Raw genomic sequence first — 21,099 nt, forward strand, 5'->3', positions numbered from 1 at the left:
TCCCAAATCTAAAAATGGATATTACAGATGTAATAACTGTATTCTATGCACCTCTCTCCTGACTTGGAAAGGTTTTGCCCATCATCACATTGGTAAATGGTTCAAAATCAATCATAGACTTACTTGCACATCTGAATTTTTGGTTTATATTTTGGTTAGTACTTGTGGGTTAATGTATGTAGGTAAAACCATCACCACCCTGAGGGAATGTCTAGGTAACCACAGGACTGCCATCAAGAAGGCTATCACCAAAAAGAATTCCACACAAGATTTGGACACACAAGATTTAGTTTTAAAAAAAATAGAAACACCTGAAAGCATATATATAAGCTTATAAATGAACCCCTGAAAACCTCTGAAAGTACAAATTAAATAAAGATTGTCCAGGACAGCTTCCATTGACGTCTACGTGACCTTGATAGTTCTTAGTGGTTTTTTGTGTTTTTTACGCTTGAAAAACAAGAAAAATGTGGGGGTTCTTTTACATGAAAAAAATAAATAAATAAAATCCGAATGTTAGTTAATACCCCCTCAGACTAAATAATGAGGGTATTTACATTGTTTCTAGGTTACACAGAATGCTTAATTTAAGCCAAGCGATGCATAGCTCTATGTTACAAGTAGTGATAAGTTGGGACTTATCAAAGAGATTTGCCTAGATGGGGCTGATAAGTCTAAAGGTATGTAATGTGTATGTAATAAAAGACACTATGTTTGCCCAGGAGCAGTAACCCATGACAGGTGCAGTGTCGAGCCTGCAACCCTTACCCCTCCCCCGTTTAACCCCACACCCCTAATCCTTTCTCCCAAACAACACACTTGGACACTGTAGCTGAGAAGAGATGGCTGCAATTATTTATTTATTAACAAAAAAACATTTGTAACATTATTAACTTGTAACAAAACCGTTTGTATAACAAACATTTACAGTAACCAACAAACCTTACTCGCCTACAAATGTAACGTGCCTTCCTAGCCCCATCATGTCCCGCTTCCCTACACAATGCTCCGGTTTATTTGGCCCCATGACAATCAATCAGCAGGTGGCATTTACTGTTTACCTGATTAAAAACAAATATCTTATTGGTTGCTATGGGTTACTGCTTATTATTATTTAATGCTTACAAGAAAGTTCAGAAAAGCAAATAGACATTCTCCATAAATATCACCCTTACTTGCCTTAAATATTGATTTTCCAACCTCTTCTGTCCTGGTACTGTCCTAGGAAACTGATCTTTTAGTTAGTGCAAAAGAATTTCTGGCATTCTTCCTCCTATATACAGTATATACTTGTGTCCTTGCTTGAGCTATATGTTGGTGGAATGATAGGAATACATTGTTATGAAAATATGGAATTTAACTTCCTTGTGGTTGTCTATGGCCTGCCTGTCTGATCTTCTTGTGTTTTAAGGATGTTTGTGTTTAATCTTTAATAATGCCAAAATTATTCTGTGGCCTTACAATGACTTTGTCGGCCAGTCTAATAAAAAATATATTGCCTGCCCCGCCTCTATGACTTAGGCATAGAGGTGTGGCAGACAGTTACTTTCACTTTCAATTTAGAACTTCTTAGATGTTGCTGCTCTCCTCACATTCCCCTCCCTCCTCACCATGTCATTTTGTAACAAGTGCATTGGCATTTGTTTCAGGTCCCCGATACTGCCACAGAAAAAAAGATTTTGGCAGGATGCAATGCCTGCTTTGATAACAGTGTCCACAAAATGGCACCTGCCTGCTTGCTGCAATTGTGAATTCCAAGGCTGAAGAAAATAAGATTCAAATAATTTATATAGTGTAAATAAAGTTTATTTTGCTTGACAAACACAATAGAAAACAATTTGGAATTATTTCCCCTTTAACAAATGTTATATTCAGACATTTCTTTGACAATCTCTGCTTCCACAATGACAGCAAATTACAAAAAGAGATAAATGAAGGCTGCAGAATCCTGTGCATTATATTAAACTACAGGTGGCAGAACAATTTCCTAGAATCTGGCAAGGGAGTTGCTAGCTTAGAAAATGACGGTGCAAGTGACCTAGGTTTTTAGACCTAGACTCTTTGGCAGCCGGCCCTATTGATAACTACCAAAATGCATCTATATAATAAGCTATATACAACTATATACACAAGATAGAGCATGGATTGATTAGCGAGAAATAAATGAGGCCTTATATTGAATAGGATGGTTTATAAACCCTGTCATTTTTGGGGCTACATCATTGTCAGTGAAATGAGTTGGTGAGGTGAGAGTGAAGTTCTGTAGAATGGTGGTAAAGAAAAGAAAGAGTTCCATGCGAGTAAGGCTCTCTCCTGGACAGATTCGTTTACCTGGAGAAGTAATGACATTTGATGAGTACAATGTGATTTTAAAGTTACTGAGACGAAAATGCTTTTGGACCCAGTAATTAAATACCCTTATACCAAAAGGATTACATAAAGATAATTGTCTGTGAGAGCAATAGATGTTACTTTTATTTACTTATGAAATAATGGGCCAGGTTAAATTCAGTGACAAAAAGTTACCTTGTGAACATTTATCATGTGAACATTATGGATGTGATTCAATTTGAGGAGGAACAACTTTTCACCTAATTCAATTGCAGTTTTTTTTCCATAGACTTAAATAAACCATGAAATAAATTATTCTGAATTGAATTGCATCTCATGTTGAATCTTGTCCACCAGTTATTTACATGAGCCATGAGACATCATAGGTGGGCTCGGGCATATAAATAGAGTGGAGCTGTGGGCCAGTTCAGGCGCTGGATTAGGAGGGGCGAGTTACGGTCGGATGCAGGTCGCACATCATAATGAGTAACTTTTTCTCACTGTATTCAATCTGGACCAATGTATCATTTACATTACAGATCAGTATTTTTCCTTCCCTTTTTAGGAATATGCAATTGTATGGCATCCTTGCAAAAGGATTAGTTATAAATATGGAACTGTATGATCCAATTAATGAATTATGATACTGTAACTTATTTGCTCTGGGCCCCCCTGCCAAAAATCTTGTGAGGGGGGCCCATTCCCTCCTAATCCCTGCTAGTCACTCCTGCCTCGCACCCCACCCCACCCAGCCATTTCATGCCGCTCCTCCAAGCCTAACTGCACCACTATATTTAAATGTAGGATAGGGACCTGGGTCCCCCCATGACCACAGGGTCTGCTGTATACATAGCTATGCCACTGACACCATTGCAAAAATAAATGCAAAATTACAATTCATAAACTTTAGCATATGAACTATGGACATTTATGGCGGGAACCTGAGGATGAATCAGCAGCAATACATTTTAATGGATGTGTCTGGTGGGTCAGAATTGTACCAAAGCAATCATATAGTTGACTTGACTTCAAACAATTTGACTGGAAAGATATTATCTATTAAAAGAAATTGAAAAACCATAGACCTACTTCAAATCTACTTATATGTCTACTGCTATAACAAGTACAATTTTAGATGGCATTAAGCTTGAAGCTAACTTACAAAAGCAACATGCAATATAAAATATACACACACATTCCAATGAGAATTTCTATACAAACATGATGGGCTTGGGAATAACACGTAAGACATGTTTTCACTTTCTCAGCTCTACAAGTCAGGGACCCCATTAAGTGGTAGATCTACATAAATCCAAAATAGGCAGTCAGTCAAGGCCCAAAGAAAAAAAGGAGTCACAGCACTGAGTGAAAAGAACACATTTGAGTAGTCTGTGGGCATAGTTGGAGCAGGTTTTTCTTACTCTTGTCAGTAACAAAAATGTCAGTTAAAAGTCATGAGAGCATTATTTACCTGCTGAGAATGCCATCATGGCATTATTTTTCTTGAATTTGCCTTGTTCATCTAAAAAATGGCTAGGATTAAATTCATATGGAGAGGAAAAGTACTTGGCGTCATGGTGAACCGTACATAGCAATGGGTAGATTTCTGTGTCCTGTTAAAGAGAAAAAAGTTGTTCCTTCTTACTGATATTTTATACCGGTATTATTCCCATTTTGTTACTGATCTCTTTTTAATGGCTTTAATACTGCTGTGGAGCTGTTTACTTTGCTTTCTTGTCTTTTTTATTTCAATCACTGAGCTGATAAATTCTGTTAAGGGGCATTATATGTTTAGGGTCAACAACAGATCAATACATTTGCCTTTTAATTGTAAAAAATCCAGGCTAGAACAGTAAAAGAGAAAGAGTACTTCATCAAAGTTTTCTTCTAAATTCACCCCACATTAGAATGAATGCAATATCCAATATGATTTTTTCTTATAAATATGGACATTGATGAATATGGACATTAATACTATGGACTTCACATGGACTATTTGTATTGTATTTCCTATGATGTTGTGTCTTATAGCTGGTCCTGATGCAGTACGCTCCCTCTTAGGAGGGTTTAAATATTCTGTGTGTGTGATTATCGGCCAGGCTTGAGAAAGGGCAAGAGAAGGCCCAAAACATTGCCTGGTCTTTGACCTGAATAAAAACTTTTTTTCACCTTTGCAAACGTAAGTGATTATTCATATGTTTCTACCATATCAGAAGCAGTGTTTAATAGTAATACAATAAACACAATACAATAAAACAAAAGACAACTCCATTCTGGAAAGAGACAACCACATTGGGAGTCATTGGCTGTATTTGTGCATTGTAATTGTTTGTAATTATAAGCGGATGAAACAAGCTTTTCATTACCTTGGGGATGCAATACCCTCTAAACTGTACGTCCTTAGTGACCTTTCGTGGAACATTCAAAGGGATGATGTCACTGAATCGCTGGATTTCGTTGATCACAGCCTCCATATAGGGCATTGAATTGCGATCAATCATATTTGCAGTTCTGTTTCTTCCAATCACATTGTCAATTTCCATATGAAGCTTAGCTGTCAGCAAGAATGCTCATTATGTAAATACTATTATATTTTAATGTTTTAGGGCAAATAAAATATAGATAGAGCTCTTTTCTGAAGTCATGCAAAGTTTCCTCAGATCAGTACATAAAATGTTGTGCCACATGCTAATTTTTAGCAAAAGCCTCCAAAATAAAGGCCCAGTACAAGATGGGACTAACAGTGGGTCTCACTTTGTAATTATAAAATCTGATTTGTCCCTAAAATATTGGGAGAAAAGGCAGAGGACATATTTACTTTAGCTGCAAGGTTTGGTATGATAAGTGGTATGTTTGATCGAGCGGCACTGCCGAAAATAGCTTAATTTGACAAAAGTGCAGAATGTGTTTACTTTTAAAGGTCTTTAATATGTAAAGTGTTAAAGAAGAACTTACAGCCTCTTTCATTTCTTCCTTCCTTGATCATCTGCAAGTAAAAATTTAGCTGTGGAGATAGCCCCTCATTTAAACTCGCACTCACTCAGTCACAAACAATAAATGCATTTATGGCCCCAACTGGAAGTGAAGGTGTGCTAGAATGCCTGCAAAGCCGTGCACATATAAATGTGCACAAGTGAACTCATACAATCATAAAGGAAAGCCAGCATAAGTTTGCTAACTTACTCTGGGTTTTGAGTTGAAAAAGCTTGGCAATTTCTTTAAATTTCCCTGAACAAATTTTTGTAAGCAAAACTTCAGCAGCTTTTAGATCCGAGCAGTCATAAATCTGAAAGATGAGGTTGATTTAGCTGGGTGGGCTGGGCAAGGCTAAGGGCATGCAATTTAATTCAGTATTTTTAAAGTTACATTTGCTCTTGTATCGTCCAAATTTAGAAACTGGGCCCTATTTATCATAGGTTTTTGTCACAAAATAGTCTCAGTAGCTATTAGTTGTCTTAAGAAAGAGATTCATCTTTTTTGTATGGAGGCCTAGATAAATTACCACAATAGGAAAACCTGAAACCTAATTTGAACTTAATGTACAGTGCTTATTTATATTAGATAATGATAATCATTGTCTTGTCTTTATCCTGAAAGAAGGGAGAAGTTGCCTCTGTTAAACAGCTTGTGATAATTAGTCATTAGTTAATTTCTGCTGACAGACTGAAGTTAATTAGTCAGAATTCTGCTGACAAACACTTTTGCTAAATACACATCACAACATTTTGTGCTATTACAACCTTGCATTTTGTCATGTTATTTTGGCTACAGGTAATATGCAAACAAACTCATTAATGAGCCAATATTAGAATATAATTATTTCCCTTTGGAATAATGATGCTATGCCTAGAATTGGTCTCTGAAAACACTTGGTTCAATAAAATATGAATATTGTGAACTATTAATGACATATAGTTACTACACAGAGTAACTGAAGTCACTAATTGGTTGGCAGTTACGGTCAATATCTACTTCATACATTATAATGTTGTTTCTTGGTGTTTATAAACATTTTGTGTTTAAAAGAGAGGAGAGGGGCCAGATTTGTGGCTTCAAAAAGATGTGAGCTGTGTTTGTGTTATTATAAAATGATGTACCTTGTATTTCAGGATACTTGATCAGCAGTAGCAGACCATGCTTCAGAGTGGTTGTAGATGTCTCTGTTCCTCCAAGAAAAATGCTGTAAAATGTCAGTAAAGTGTTCCTCATGGTAAATTCGGAATTGGGATTCTTTTTTTCCTGTAAAGATACCAGGGAAAATATTCTAGTTTAGCAAAAAGGAAATCTGTTTCTAATTATAATGCAGAGATACAGTCAGGATGTAATCACATAATTTAAAAACAAAAGATAAAATTTCTTTCCAAAATAGCTACTTAAACATGCGCTCATATTATGATGTACCATTTTATTAATACAGAGAAATGGAAATCAGTTTTAAAAGTTTCATTGTTTGATTAAAATGGAGTCTATGGAAGATGGCCTTGCCATAATTTAACCAAATTCCAGATCCTATACCTCAGGCTTTAAAGCCCTGAGTTGGACCTTATAGCAACAATTCCTGTATGCTGGGGCATCTTCCTAGACAAGGAGTGTATAAAATACCTGCTCCATTTTTATTAGGAATTCATCAATGAAATCTCTAGGGGCATTAGGATCAAATGTCTCTTGGTTGGCCTTTATTCTCTCATGTAAGAACAAAATCAATTGTTTTCCAAGGGCATCTCTCTTCTTATGGGGTCCTGGAATGTACGCCATTAATTTGGGAAGAACATTTTCAATCTGTGAAAAGATAAACAATTCATAGAAAATTATGGATAATCAGTAAGATGTGCACTGGTTCCTGCCTTGCCAGGGTATCATATTTCCTATTAAGGGCCTGTGACAGTCATGTTGCTTAATATGATTTTCTTTTCTACACCTACAACATTCTCAGCAGTGAAGCACATTTTTTACTGTGTCCAACATGGCAACAATAGGGTTAAAAGCCATGTGGAAACCTGCTGTTTGTAGATCCGAAATGCTGAAGCATTTAAACATTACTTGTGCTTTTATATATAAAATAACATTTTTAACTTGTCACTAAGATGCAACACACTTTTGACTATAAAAGTGCAAACTTGAAACATTTAAAGTTTAAAGTAAGTTTTTACCTGAGTTTTCCAAATTGTTCAGTTTTCTCTGGGTTTGGTGAAACACAAATGTGAGTCCTAATGATTGGCAGCTGTGCACATGCATTAGTGTAGCTGGGAACTTAAACTTTGTTTAAATGAGAATTTTCTTTTTACCTTTTATGTTGTAATCTGCGCAGACTCTTATGTACATGTATTTGTAAAAATTGTACTTATTGTTGAAATTAATATTTGTTTAATTTTAAAATGCATGTCACTGAATTGCAAAGCATGCTGGGAGCCTGGGGTATAAAAGGCCGCTCCCAGTCAGCAACAGTCAGTCTGGTTTTGGCTCTCTGCAAGGAAAGGCATGTGTAAAGACTGCAGTGCTGGTTTGATGCTGTGCAACACTTTTGCCTTCTGTTTCAAGGAAATAAAGCCATATTTTTCTTTGCCATGTAAGCTTCAGCCAAGTCTGTAAAAGGGCCCACACCACAGGCCACTGATACTGAAATATAGGTACACTAGAATCATAGCTACAGACATTTAAGTTTTTAAATTATATCATTATTAGAACTATTAAGTATATAATAGCTAAAACTAAGCTAGAAACTTGAATATAAGTCTCACAGTTACTTCAAGATAGAATAAAGATTTCTAATGCCATTGTACCTGACTCCATGTGTTGCTCATAAGTCTGAACATCTCTTCTACTTTGGCAAGCAGAGCTGAAAATGTCTCATCGTTGTACTCAAACCGATTTCCAAGCACAATGGTAAAGAATATATTGGACACAGCTTTCATAATAGGTTTTTCTGGATCGGTCGGCATTTCTATGGGTGAAACACACATGTAACCTAAATATACATGAACATTTAACATTTTCAGGACATAACAATGAAAGTAGCTGGGTACTGAGTAGTTCTGAGCGAATCTGTTCCGCTTTCATTAAAGGTACTTGCATCAAAATGTACTCTTTCTGACTTCTCCCATTCTGAATTGGGTGCTGCTGCCTATTGATATAGGGAAACCCTGCAGCTACTGCCACTACCAAACCAGGCAGTAGCTGCAGTGTTTCCAAACCACACCTTTGTTGAATCTGACTCAATTGCTGTAGGAAAATTGCAATTGCATCAAGAGAATTACCTATTTGCAATGGCAAGGATGCTGTAATTCTGGGGAAACATAGAAATTGAGCTTGAGATTGCCCTTTGCTCACTTTACTTGCAGATGTAGAGTAAATGAGCCCTCTTGTCTTCCTCATTTTTATTTAGCATATCTAATCTCTACCCTGCACTCCTTATTCTAAAGGTCCCCATACACGGTAAGATTCGCTCGCTTGGCGAGATCGCCAAGCGAGCGGATCTTCACCCGATATCCCTACCTACGTGTGGGCGATATCGGGGAGCATGTAGGTTAATTCGATCCAATTATATTGGCTGTAATGGGGCAGTCGGTTTGGGGACTGCGTCATCGAGTCGTTGCGGTCCCTGATCCGACTAAATCTTTTAACCTGGCCGATTGATATCTGGCCAATTTTAGGCCAGATATCGGTCAGGCAGGCCCCTCGTTTCTGCCCCTACACGGGCCGATAAGCTGCCGAATCGTTCCAAGGGACTGATATCGGCAGCTACAATCGGCCCGTGAATGGGGACATTTAGGCTCTGTTCTTGGGATTTGTTGCCAAAAATTCATGTAAATGTACATAGCACAAACATTCACTGCATACTGACCTCCAGACTTCCTAAATTCTTCAACCAAACACAGAGCCTCCTCCTGAATCTTCTCTTCTATACTTTTCTTTCCCATTCCAAAGTCCCTCAGGGCCTTTAAAGTGAAGTGACGCAATTGCCTCCAACGTTCTCCATTGCTAAAACTGAGCCCTTAAATGTAAATTATAGTGATTAATTGTAAATTTGCAAAACAATAACATTTATGGGCAGATTTACTAAAAATCAAATTTATCTTGGTTTAGCTTTTTTGATACCACAAATAAACTCATTTCCATGAATGTCAGTCAAGTGAAAAAGCATGTGCAGGAAAAAGGTGCAGAAAAGTTGAAAAGGTTCAGAAAAGTCGTAAAAATAAAAAATGCCAAATTTTACAGGAAAGGGACATCTGCCATTTACTTCTATATGACCTCCCATAGCTTTTTCAGCTTCAAAAACCCCGTGGCTTAGTAAATGCCCCTTAATATTGCTTTACCTCCATAGTAGAGCAAGGTTATTTCCAAGTTCAAAGTGCTCTCTATCTGTAAAATAGGTTGATATCATAGCTGTATTACTTTATCATGTATAAGTTTTATAGAACAGATTCTATGAAGTTCTCTGAGGGAGGCAGTGATAACTGTGACCCCAAGCCACTTCCCATTAAATGGAAAGTGAAAAATGCCACCAGATAGAGATTATTCCAAATTGTTCACTTCTGAATTCCCACTAGGGATTCTTATTTATTTGATTACCTCAGTTTTCCAAGCAATCCATACACCCATAAATGATCTGGCAGTTAATTTAGACCAACTTACTGACCAAATCAGGGCTTGTATGGTAGTTTTTTTTACAGCGGCCATGGTAGGAAACCTTAGAACTAAATCCTTTTTTGTTTGTGTGGGCCAAGTCTTTACAGCTGTGTTTAAAAAGAAGTATGTAAACTGCATAGCAATTGCCACCCTAAAATAAAAAAAACTATATTTAAAGTAGGATATGAGGAAATGTATGTACGTATCTAATGGATACAGAGCAGTGGTTCCCTGCCTGTTATTTACTTTATAAATCTTACCATAGCCCTGGGTCACTGGATCTAAGGAACTTATTTTTCCACGAGCTCCAAAATCTTCAGCTTGATCAACAAGTGCTTCTTTAACTGCATCATAACCACAAAGGACGATAACAGGTTGTATGCCAAAGTACAATGTGTATACAGCTCCATACTGCTCCCACAGCTGTAAAAAAAAATATGTACTGTATATTCAACTCCAATCCCCTTTTATCAATGCAATTTCAGTTTTTTATAAAAATTTGTTTGTAAAACTGTCTATGTATACAGTATATATAGAGAGGTTCTCTGTACTTGCCCATTATCAATATATTAAAGACATTTTGTGACTAAAGCTACAAAGAAATGCACTCCCTTTTAACAGTGATAACTGTAGTGGAAGGGAGGCCCTGGTCCGCTTTCTCTATACAAAGGGCCTGTGAGGGGGTGTCATGGATGACCTGTGAAAAACACAATTTGTTTGCAATTTCCCCACGTTGCAGGTGTCTGCAATTAAATGTGGGAGAGGGCAGGGGGCCCAGAATTATTTTTTTTGTGGGGGGGGGGGGGGGGGGGCTGGGGCTGGAAAAGGTCTGCCACTGCTAGCCAAAACAAAAAAATCATGGTCTGGCCAGTCTTTATTATTTTACAAAAACAAATAAGGGATACAAAAAGAAAAAGGGAAGCGGAAAATCAAAACTTGGCATAAAACATAAACAATTCCATTAACCCTTTAAGTGCCAGCCGAATTCGTCATTTCGGTTCCCCCCAGTGCCAGACGTTTTTTAAGCATTTTGTACTCATTCACTTTAACAATGTTTTTTGGTAGGAAAACCTCCACGAAACTAGGGAAATTATATATCGTTTTTTTCGTCACTAATTGGGCTTCGACATACATACCAAATTTTATAACTTTTCTGGAGATATGATGTGTATTTTGGGTGAAATATGTAAAAAAAAAATAAAATTATGAAAAATTTCTGTATATTTTGAGGTTTTTTTCCATAGAAAAGTTAATTTTACTCACTTTTTTTTATTGTTTGTAAAAGCCCTGATACTCCCAATTCCAACGATACCAAATATGTGGTGGTACCCCACAGTTCCTGTCCAGAAGTAACCCCCAAACTAAGGCAATACTTAGTACAATATCACACCAGAACAAAGCAGAAAAGCGCTTGTAACAGTTAATGCAGCATAACTTATATGTAAATCTAAAATATCCCCTCATGTTTGGTATCTTTAGAAACTACAGACCTTCAGGTTTCTAGGTGCAATGTAGTTTTCACTCAAAAGCCAAATACCTTTTGTCAGTGCATTGTGAAATTTGGAACTTTTTATGACATTTTTTTTTTTTTTCTAAAACGTAAACTTGGACGCATGATCAAATGTGGATTTGACAAAAAAAATCTCATAAAAATTTTCTAACAAAGGCATATTTGAAAGACAAACTTCTCCTGAATAAAATGATGCCCCATATGTATGGGTGCACATAAAGACATGGGCACCAAACACTCCAAAGCAGGGGCAATGCACAAGGGCAATTACAGCTAAAAATGTGGGGGCTGCGCTCTATGTGCACTTCCTGCAGTTTTTCAGTGTTAACCCCCCCTACCTGTGAAATAACCCCCACAAACTATATATTTCTGAAAAGTGCACACCTTCAGCTATTCAGAGACACCACTCTTCTCTTTCTACATGGAAAATTGTGGCCGCAGTCCCTTGCAGAAGTCAGCGCTTTGGTCAGAAATCAAGGAAAAACCAGATAAAAAACCTAGATTTCTCCCCAAAATCTCCATGGCAACTACCAAAAACTTACTAACCATCAATCTGCAAGTTCCCCTGAATAAAACGATACCCCATATGTATGGGTGCACATAAAGACGTGGCCACCAAATGCCCCAAAACAGGGGCAATGCATAAGGGCAATTTCAGTTGAAATTTTGGGGGCTGCGCTCTATGTGCACTACCTGCAGTTTTTCAGTGATAACTCCCCCTACCTGTGAGATACCCCCACAATCTATATATTTACGAAAAGTGCACACCTTCAGCTATTCAGAGACACCACTCTTCTCTTTCTACATGGAAAATTGTGGCCGCAGTCCCTTGCAGAAGTCAGCGCTTTGGTCAGAAATCAAGGAAAAACCAGATACAACACTAGATTTTGGTCAGAAATCAAGGAAAAACCAGATAAAAACCTAGATTTCTCCCCAAAATCTCCATGGCAACTACCAAAAACTTACTAAACCTCAATTTGCAAGTTCCCCTGAATAAAACGATACCCCATATGTATGGGTGCACATAAAGACGTGGCCACCAAATGCCCCAAAACAGGGGCAATGCATAAGGGCAATTTCAGTTGAAATTTTGGGGGCTGCGCTCTATGTGCACTACCTGCAGTTTTTCAGTGTTAACCCCCCCTACCTGTGAAATAACCCCCGCAAACTATATATTTCTGAAAAGTGCACACCTTCAGCTATTCAGAGACGCCACTCTCCTCTTTCTACATGGAAAATTGTGGCCGCAGTCCCTTGCAGAAGTTAGCGCTTTGGTCAGAAATCAAGGAAAAACCAGATACAAACCTAGATTTCTCCCCAAAATCTCCATGGCAACTACCAAAAACTTACTAACCATCAATCTGCAAGTTCCCCTGAATAAAACGATACCCCATATGTATGGGTGCACATAAAGACGTGGCCACCAAATGCCCCAAAACAGGGGCAATGCATAAGGGGAATTTCAGTTGAAATTTTGGGGGCTGCGCTCTATGTGCACTACCTGCAGTTTTTCAGTGATAACCCCCCCTACCTGTGAGATACCCCCACAACCTATATATTTACGAAAAGTGCACACCTTCAGCTATTCAGAGACACCACTCTTCTCTTTCTACATGGAAAATTGTGGCCGCAGTCCCTTGCAGAAGTCAGCGCTTTGGTCAGAAATCAAGGAAAAACCAGATAAAAACCTAGATTTCTCCCCAAAATCTCCATGGCAACTACCAAAAACTTACTAAACCTCAATTTGCAAGTTCCCCTGAATAAAACGATACCCCATATGTATGGGTGCACATAAAGACGTGGCCACCAAATGCCCCCAAACAGGGGCAATGCATAAGGGGGGGCTGTGCTCTATCTGCAGTTATTTAGTCTAAACACCCCCATACCTGTGAAATAACCCCCGCACACTATATATTTCTGAAAAGTGCACACCTTCAGCTATTCAGAGACGCCACTCTCCTCTTTCTACATGGAAAATTGTGGCCGCAGTCCCTTGCAGAAGTTAGCGCTTTGGTCAGAAATCAAGGAAAAACCAGATACAAACCTAGATTTCTCCCCAAAATCTCCATGGCAACTACCAAAAACTTACTAACCATCAATCTGCAAGTTCCCCTGAATAAAACGATACCCCATATGTATGGGTGCACATAAAGACGTGGCCACCAAATGCCCCCAAACAGGGGCAATGCATAAGGGCAATTTCAGTTGAAATTTTGGGGGCTGCGCTCTATGTGCACTACCTGCAGTTTTTCAGTGTTAACCCCCCCTACCTGTGAGATAACCCCCACAATCTATATATTTACGAAAAGTGCACACCTTCAGCTATTCAGAGACGCCACTCTTCTCTTTCTACATGGAAAATTGTGGCCGTAGTCCCTTGCAGAAGTCAGCGCTTTGGTCAGAAATCAAGGAAAAACCAGATACAAACCTAGATTTTGGTCAGAAATCAAGGAAAAACCAGATAAAAAACCTAGATTTCTCCCCAAAATCTCCATGGCAACTACCAAAAACTTACTAAACCTCAATTTGCAAGTTCCCCTGAATAAAACGATACCCCATATGTATGGGTGCACATAAAGACGTGGCCACCAAATGCCCCCAAACAGGGGCAATGCATAAGGGCAATTTCAGTTGAAATTTTGGGGGCTGCGCTCTATGTGCACTACCTGCAGTTTTTCACTGTTAACCCCCCCTACCTGTGAGATAACCCCCACAATCTATATATTTACGAAAAGTGCACACCTTCAGCTATTCAGAGACGCCACTCTTCTCTTTCTACATGGAAAATTGTGGCCGCAGTCCCTTGCAGAAGTCAGCGCTTTGGTCAGAAATCAAGGAAAAACCAGATACAAACCTAGATTTTGGTCAGAAATCAAGGAAAAACCAGATAAAAAACCTAGATTTCTCCCCAAAATCTCCATGGCAACTACCAAAAACTTACTAACCATCAATCTGCAAGTTCCCCTGAATAAAACGATACCTATGTCTGGTTGCACATAAGTACATGGCCGCCAAACCTGAAAATGCATAATATTGGGGCTGCACTCTATGCACCCCTTTTTTTTTGCCTGCACCCGAATGAATGGGATACGCTCGGGTGCAGGCACATGTAGCCGATATACGCATGAAAACGCGTGAGAATGCAAAGTCTCGCGTTTTCATGCGTATATCGGCTACACGTGCCTGCACCCGAGCGTATCCCATTCATTCGGGTGCAGGAACAAGTAGCAGGCGTAGGGCTGAATTTTCGGCAAGCGTTTTTCCACTTGCTGAAAAAATCAGCCCTACGCCTCGTGTGGCATCAGCCTAACCCTTGGCAATAGAAACTACCAGAACAATCTTAGCACCTCTGGACCTTTCTAGAACAACTGAAATCAAATGGAATAAAACCACTAAAAGCAATCAAAGAACAATAGTTGCAATGAAATCGGTAAGAGCCCTGGATCCACCAATGTCACTGCAAAAGCAACCTTTTTGGGGGCACTAAACACACAATAAAGAACAATGCAAAGATAAAACACCGTAAAATCCAATAAAACCACCTAAACCAACAGAAGAACAATAATTGCAATGAAATCGGTGGTCAGAGCCCTGGATCCACCAACGTCACTGCAAATTCAGCACCCAATAGCAATACAAAAAGTTACAGTGCAATAGAATAATTCAAAAACAGAAATCAATTATGAAAATGCCAAAAAAACACTAAAATGCAACCAAATAAATCAGATAATTATAGAGCAAGATCAGAAATAAAGTTTTAGTAAAAAAAAAGACTGCCAAAGAAAGCAAAGACAGAAAGAAAAGAAAAGAAAGAAAGAAAAAAAAAAAAAAAAAAAAAAAAAAAGTGTAAGTGTGTGTGTAAGTGTCTGTGTGTGCTTGGGAAAGTTGTAAATCAGTGTGTATGTGTACAAAAGTGTAATAATGACAAAGATAGAAGAAAAAATGCAAAAAAAAAAAAAATTTTTTAGACAGTTGAGATAGAAATAAGCAAAATAAACAGTGGTAGAGAGTTGTAGTTCAGCTTACCCAAGGCAGGCAGACGATCAGGGGCGATCAGGGGCGATCAATCCAGCAGGAAGGCAGCAGGGGAGCTCCATCTCATCCTAAGTGCGCAGCAGGAGTGAGGGAGCCGACAGTAGGCGGCGCTATTTAAAGGGACAGCAGTGGACACGTCATCAACGCGTGTCCACTGCTGTCATTGGCTGGCGACGCGATCGGTGCGGCTCGGGGACCCGGATCGGTGAGTATGTCTATGTTTGCTCGTTGCCTAGGGGGATCTGAGGGGTTTACAAGCGCTGCGCTGCTTTAAAAGCGAGCGCAGCGCTTGTAAACCCGACAGTGCCATTGGACGTAGATTCTACGTCCCATGGCACTTTGGTCCCTTGGTACCTGGGACGTAGAATCTACGTCCCTTGGCACTTAAAGGGTTAAAGCAGGTCATGGCAGCTAGTATACATCTAGGCTTCACAATATGTAAACCTCTACACTCTCCCTCCTATTAGTGGCTTCTCTGTCTATCTCGATCAGTAATCAAATTGGATTTGACCTAATGAAATTAATCCAGGGTTCCCAGATTTTCCAGTACCGCTCACTAGTTTTGTGCAAAATATGTGTAATTTCTTCCATTTTCCTTATATCTTCAACTAGGTTCACCCATTCCGTATAAGACGGGGGGGTCACCGATTTCCAATTACGAGGAATTAAAGTTTTTGCTGTATGAAGTAGGTGTAAAGTAAGAGGATCTGAAAGCGCTACGTTCTCCCCAGGGATAAAGTTTAAGAGGATCCCCGATACCTCTATTCCTTGTAGCCTTATCTGAGTAATCTTAGATATTTCTAGGAAAATTTTTGTCCAAAATTGTTTCAAAATAGTATACCAGATATGTGAATGAGTTCCCACCTCTAGTCCGCATCTCCAACATAAATCTGAACTATCACTATACATCTTCCTTAATTTAACTGGGGTATAATGCCATCTCGTGACCAATTTATAGTTCATCTCTCTCACCCGTACCGCCCTTGAAGATTTATGTATAATTGTAAAAATTCTCCCCCAAGACTTCTCGTCTATTTCTATATTTAAATCTCTTTCCCACACTAACTGGAACTGTTGCGTCACTGTCGGTAAGCCATGAATAAGTAACTTGTATAATGTCGGTTTATATAATAATAATGTCGGTAATAATATTGGTTTATCAATCGGATTAGGGTGATCAATTAAACTTTCCCAGTTCGTAGGAGCTCTATCCCAGGCCCCCTCCCTTTGAGTTGAAATGTAATGGTAAATCTGTTGATAATTCCACATATCTCAAGGGGAATATCCCCACCGTTTCTGTATGTCTGCCAGTGAGATATCTCTTTCATTTACAATGAAATTAGCTATCTTAGTCAGGGACCCGTCTTTTAACTGCCATTTTTTAAAGATGCCTTTATCCAGACTGGGTATAAATAATGGATTAAGTACCAGTGGTTGCATAATATATGGAGTTACTGTAAGTTTCAACGTATGTCTATTTTGAAACCACCACCGGAAAGTAGAACCTATCAACGGATGATCTTTCATTCCTTTTGTAATTAAGGAGTAATCTCCCCATAAATAGTTTGGGAGGGGGACTTTAGAGCCCCTTTGTTCTAACTCTACCCACACTTTCTCACATAATGGAGAAGTCCAGTTCTTAATGCGGGCAAGGTGATTAGCTGCATAATAAAATTGGGCATCTGGGAGAGTAAGACCTCCTCTTTCTTTTGGGAGAATCAGTAATTTATATTGAATTCTTGCCCGTTTGTTGGCCCATACAAACCTTATTATTATAGACTTTAATTTTTTAAAAAACACCTTAGAGATTAAAATCCCTAAGGATAGTCTGCATCAAGGATAGTCTGCATCAAATATAGTATTCTTGGCATCATAAACATTTTTACTTCCTGAATCCTACCTAACCACGAGAGCTTCAATCTATACCAGGAATTCGTTGTCTTTACTATTGAATCAAAAAGTTGAGGATAATTTTTTTGATACAGCTGTGATAGGCATCTCTAGCCAATCAAAAAGGAAAACTCTCCTCAAGACACTTCTTAATAGAATTAGGGAAATTTAGATTTAAGATTTCTGATTTGGTGAAATTAACCTTAAAATTGGAGAGAGAACCAAACTTATTAATCAAATTTAAAACATTAGGTAATGAAGTAATCGGTTTTGTTATAAAAAAAGAGATCATCGGCAAAAGCCGCTGTCTTATACTGCTTATTGTTTACCATAATACCAGATATATTGGGGTCCTGTCTTATTTGAGAGAGTAAAATTTCCATAACCAATACAAATAAAATTGGAGAAAGGGGGCACCCCTGCCTTGTGCCATTATAAATCTGAACTGTTGGAGAAAGTATTCCATTAACTTTAATCCTTGCATAAGGTTCCTGATACAATGCTAATATCCTATTTACTGTATTTGATCCTAGACCAAACCTAATCAGTGTCCTTTTAAGAAATAGCCAAGAAACCCTATCGAATGCTTTTTCCGCATCAGTAGTAAGTAATATAGTTGGAATACTTTCACTTTGTACATGATTAATTAGCGATATAACTTTATAAACATTATCCTTTCTCTCCCTTTTAGGGACAAAACCCACCTGATCTGGATGGATTATAGTAGGTAAATAATTCTTAATCCTATTTGCTATAATTTTAGCATATATCTTTAGATCAAAATTAATCAATGATAAAGGTCTATAGCTAGAACATAGTTGTGGGTCCTTTCCCTGCTTTGGGATTACCGTGATATGCGCTTCCTTCGCTTGTCTGTGAAAGTTATTAGGGACTAAGTTTTAACTGCAGCTTGTGGATGATAGGAGCTACAACATGGAATGGGCCACTGCTTTTGTATCAACTATAGAAAAATGGAAATGTTATGCTCACCACTAAACAATTTTAAATCCTACTGTACAGTGCTCCATATATAAGATATAAAGATATACATACATACATACATTAGGTGTTTTTGGACTGTCACACTTTACTGCTGAGCTGCAAGTTGGAGTGATGTCACCCCCTCCCAGCAGCCGATCAGCAGAACAATGGGAAGGGAGCAAGATAGCAGCTCCCAGTAGATAGCACACAATGGTAAGAAATCCAAGTCCGGCTTGGGACTCCTCCAGTTACATGGGAGTAGGAAAAACAATAGGTTATGTGAAAGTAGTTCTAATGTGGCTCCTTCTGAAAGCTCAGACTCAGGCATAATGCACTGGGATGGTGCCTACACACCAATATTACAACTAAAAAAATACATTTGTGTAATTTCAAAATAAAAGTACAACATAAAAATCATAACAGAATCCATTTAAAGATGGGGAATATACTTACCTTCATAAGAGAGCTAACCAGCTTTCCTCTCTTTATATTCATCAAGTTTCCAATAAGAGGAAGAGGAGTAGGACCTGGAGGAAGGTTATGTTTTTGGTACAATGTTTTCCAACTGGAAAATATCAATACACAGGATATAAGTACAAGAAGTATTGTTCCAAGCCCTGCTACATACATTTTTGATGCTATAGAGATGTAGTTTTTGTTATCTTTCGGCACCAATCTACCTCTTAAATATGTTCCAGATATATATAAGCAAATTGTTTGGGTGGAGCTATTGTGAAATAACCCCATGGCCATTAATCAGATTGTTTATGAGAAAAGAAAGAGCAGTACATTTAAGACACATTACGTACAAGTTTTGCTCTTGGCTGTAATGTGCTGCTGAGCATTTTTCCCATACTGTGGACTGGCTCAGTCTCATTGGTCAGATGGGCAGGTCTGTCATTTTGGGGTAAACAGAGTTCAGCTCAACACCCTTTAAAATACCTCAGTACATGTTTTTTTTTATATGGTTATACTGTATCGAATATGGGGGGACCAAAGATTTGTGAACAAAAAGTAGTTGTTGGCTTTCTTGTTTTTGTAGTTGGTGACCTCTTCCTGGATGGGACAATGGTTCCTGAGAAGTTAAGTTGTATTCTACCATACCATAAATTATATGCTTATAAATGGTGCTTAGTGATGTCACCTATAACCCTGGTTAAAGGATGACTAACTCCCCAAACAAATGCCCCCATCTACTTCCCTCCATTGAGCCGACTCCCTGCTCCCTTCCTGCAGAGTCTATTACAATAAAAAATGTCTCTGTAATGCTGACCTATAGATGCAGAATAGTGCAGCAGAGCTAGCGGGCTCAATGGAGGACAGTAGATGTGGCTTTTGTTAGTTCTCCTTTATTGTCATTTCTGTCACATGACCATGAACACATTGAAACATGTGTATTATGATAATAATGTACCCCTTTTGTAAAATATGAGGTTATTAGAGGTCCCCTTAGAGTTCCATGACCTGTATAAAAGCACTTGGCCTTCAGCCTTGTACTTTTATATGGTCGTGGAACTCATCTGTGACCAGGGGGAACATTATTCATATGTTACACTTAAATAGTACATAGTACAATAGTACTATTTTTAACCCAAAAATATTTTTGACTTTTTAACTGGTAATTGTTGAGCCCTCTTAATTCAACAGACACCAGTGCTTTTGCATACATTAATAATATAATAAATCTGTATGACATTGTATATTTAAATATGCAGAAGAATGCCAGCACTGGGTGCAGTCCATATAACAGATTTTATTATTATTATTGCCCCAGACTCAAGTGCAAGAGTATTTAAGAAGCACTTGTTTGCACCTCAGTCAAGATTTTTAATCTAGGTCTAGTGTGGTAAATACAATACCGTGTCCTCAGCGCTTTGTGGTTAATTATATTCAATGAAATAGAGTCAGTGAATAAAGTGACGAAAACTCTGTGTGATCCTGCTGCTCCTCCTCAAGTCACCCCTTTGACTGGGTCCCAAACGCATACAAAGAATTATGGCAGGAGCGCATGTGGAAGTAAAGAACAAATAATAGTGCAATATTGTAATGCAAATCAGGGATCAGGAGGAATAACTACCGAATCCCAAAAAAGTGTGGGAAAGGCTAATTTGCTTAATGTATCACCACGTGCTGTAATGTTAAATGCTCACCAGATAGCAATATTGAATAGGCAAATAGAAATTTCTGATTCAACTTGTAGCCGTCTCCTCGCATATAGGCACAAAATGGAAGAGAAAGCAGCAAATAGTGCAAATAATGTATTATAAGTAACAGAATAAAAAGGATCTACTTACAAAGTGTAGATAATGTACAGGCTTTCAGAAAACTCGACGCGTTTCACGTACTGGCGGTACGCTTTCTCAAGAGTGTTTACAGTGTGGCCTCCTTAGGGCCTTTTTATACAGTGCTACAGCATGGGGTGAGTGCCCATCCCCCTCATAGTAGATGTGGCTGGTAATGATGACATCACCACTAGTGTGTGAAGTAAGTATAGAGCCCCTGCTGGCCACAATTAGGAAGTGCAAGGGATCTGTCCCTCCTCCAATAACTCAGAAAGGGCAGATTAGAAGAGTAGAGCGTTGCTTTAGCAATGCGTCACTGAACGAACTGAGGGCAGTCTCTACACTGAAGATTTTTGACGTTAGTTTTTGTACAACAATTCGAACAATTTGAGTTTTTGGGGTGAAAATAAGAAAGAGTCGCAGTTTTGCAGACTTTTTCAGTTT

General features: G+C 38.4%; 1 protein-coding gene across 4 annotated transcripts; it reads right to left on the reverse strand.

Annotated features, from left to right (window-relative positions):
• Window positions 1–1,784: 1,784 nt before the first annotated feature.
• Window positions 1,785–20,760, reverse strand: cyp2a6.6 (cytochrome P450 family 2 subfamily A member 6 gene 6 [provisional]). Of its 4 annotated transcripts, none has more exons than XM_031890239.1 (10): window positions 20,668–20,760; window positions 18,827–18,938; window positions 10,218–10,380; window positions 9,173–9,322; window positions 8,112–8,272; window positions 6,934–7,110; window positions 6,429–6,570; window positions 4,698–4,885; window positions 3,803–3,944; window positions 1,791–2,331 (listed from the first exon to the last, which is right to left on the reverse strand). In XM_031890239.1, the coding sequence occupies exons 2-10, from the start codon at window positions 18,866–18,868 to the stop codon at window positions 2,150–2,152; spliced, it is 1,347 nt and encodes a 448-aa protein (XP_031746099.1). In that variant the 5' UTR covers window positions 18,869–18,938; window positions 20,668–20,760; the 3' UTR covers window positions 1,791–2,149. The 4 variants fall into 4 exon arrangements, with proteins under 4 accessions (NP_001123668.1, XP_031746099.1, XP_031746100.1 ...); XM_031890240.1 differs by lacking the exon at window positions 20,668–20,760 and adding an exon at window positions 20,233–20,335; XM_031890241.1 differs by lacking the exon at window positions 20,668–20,760 and adding an exon at window positions 19,002–19,020 and having other exon boundaries at window positions 18,827–18,900.
• Window positions 20,761–21,099: the final 339 nt, after the last annotated feature.

Source organism: Xenopus tropicalis, chromosome 8, assembly GCF_000004195.4.
Source record: "Xenopus tropicalis strain Nigerian chromosome 8, UCB_Xtro_10.0, whole genome shotgun sequence".
Classification (NCBI taxonomy): Eukaryota; Metazoa; Chordata; class Amphibia; order Anura; family Pipidae; genus Xenopus; species Xenopus tropicalis.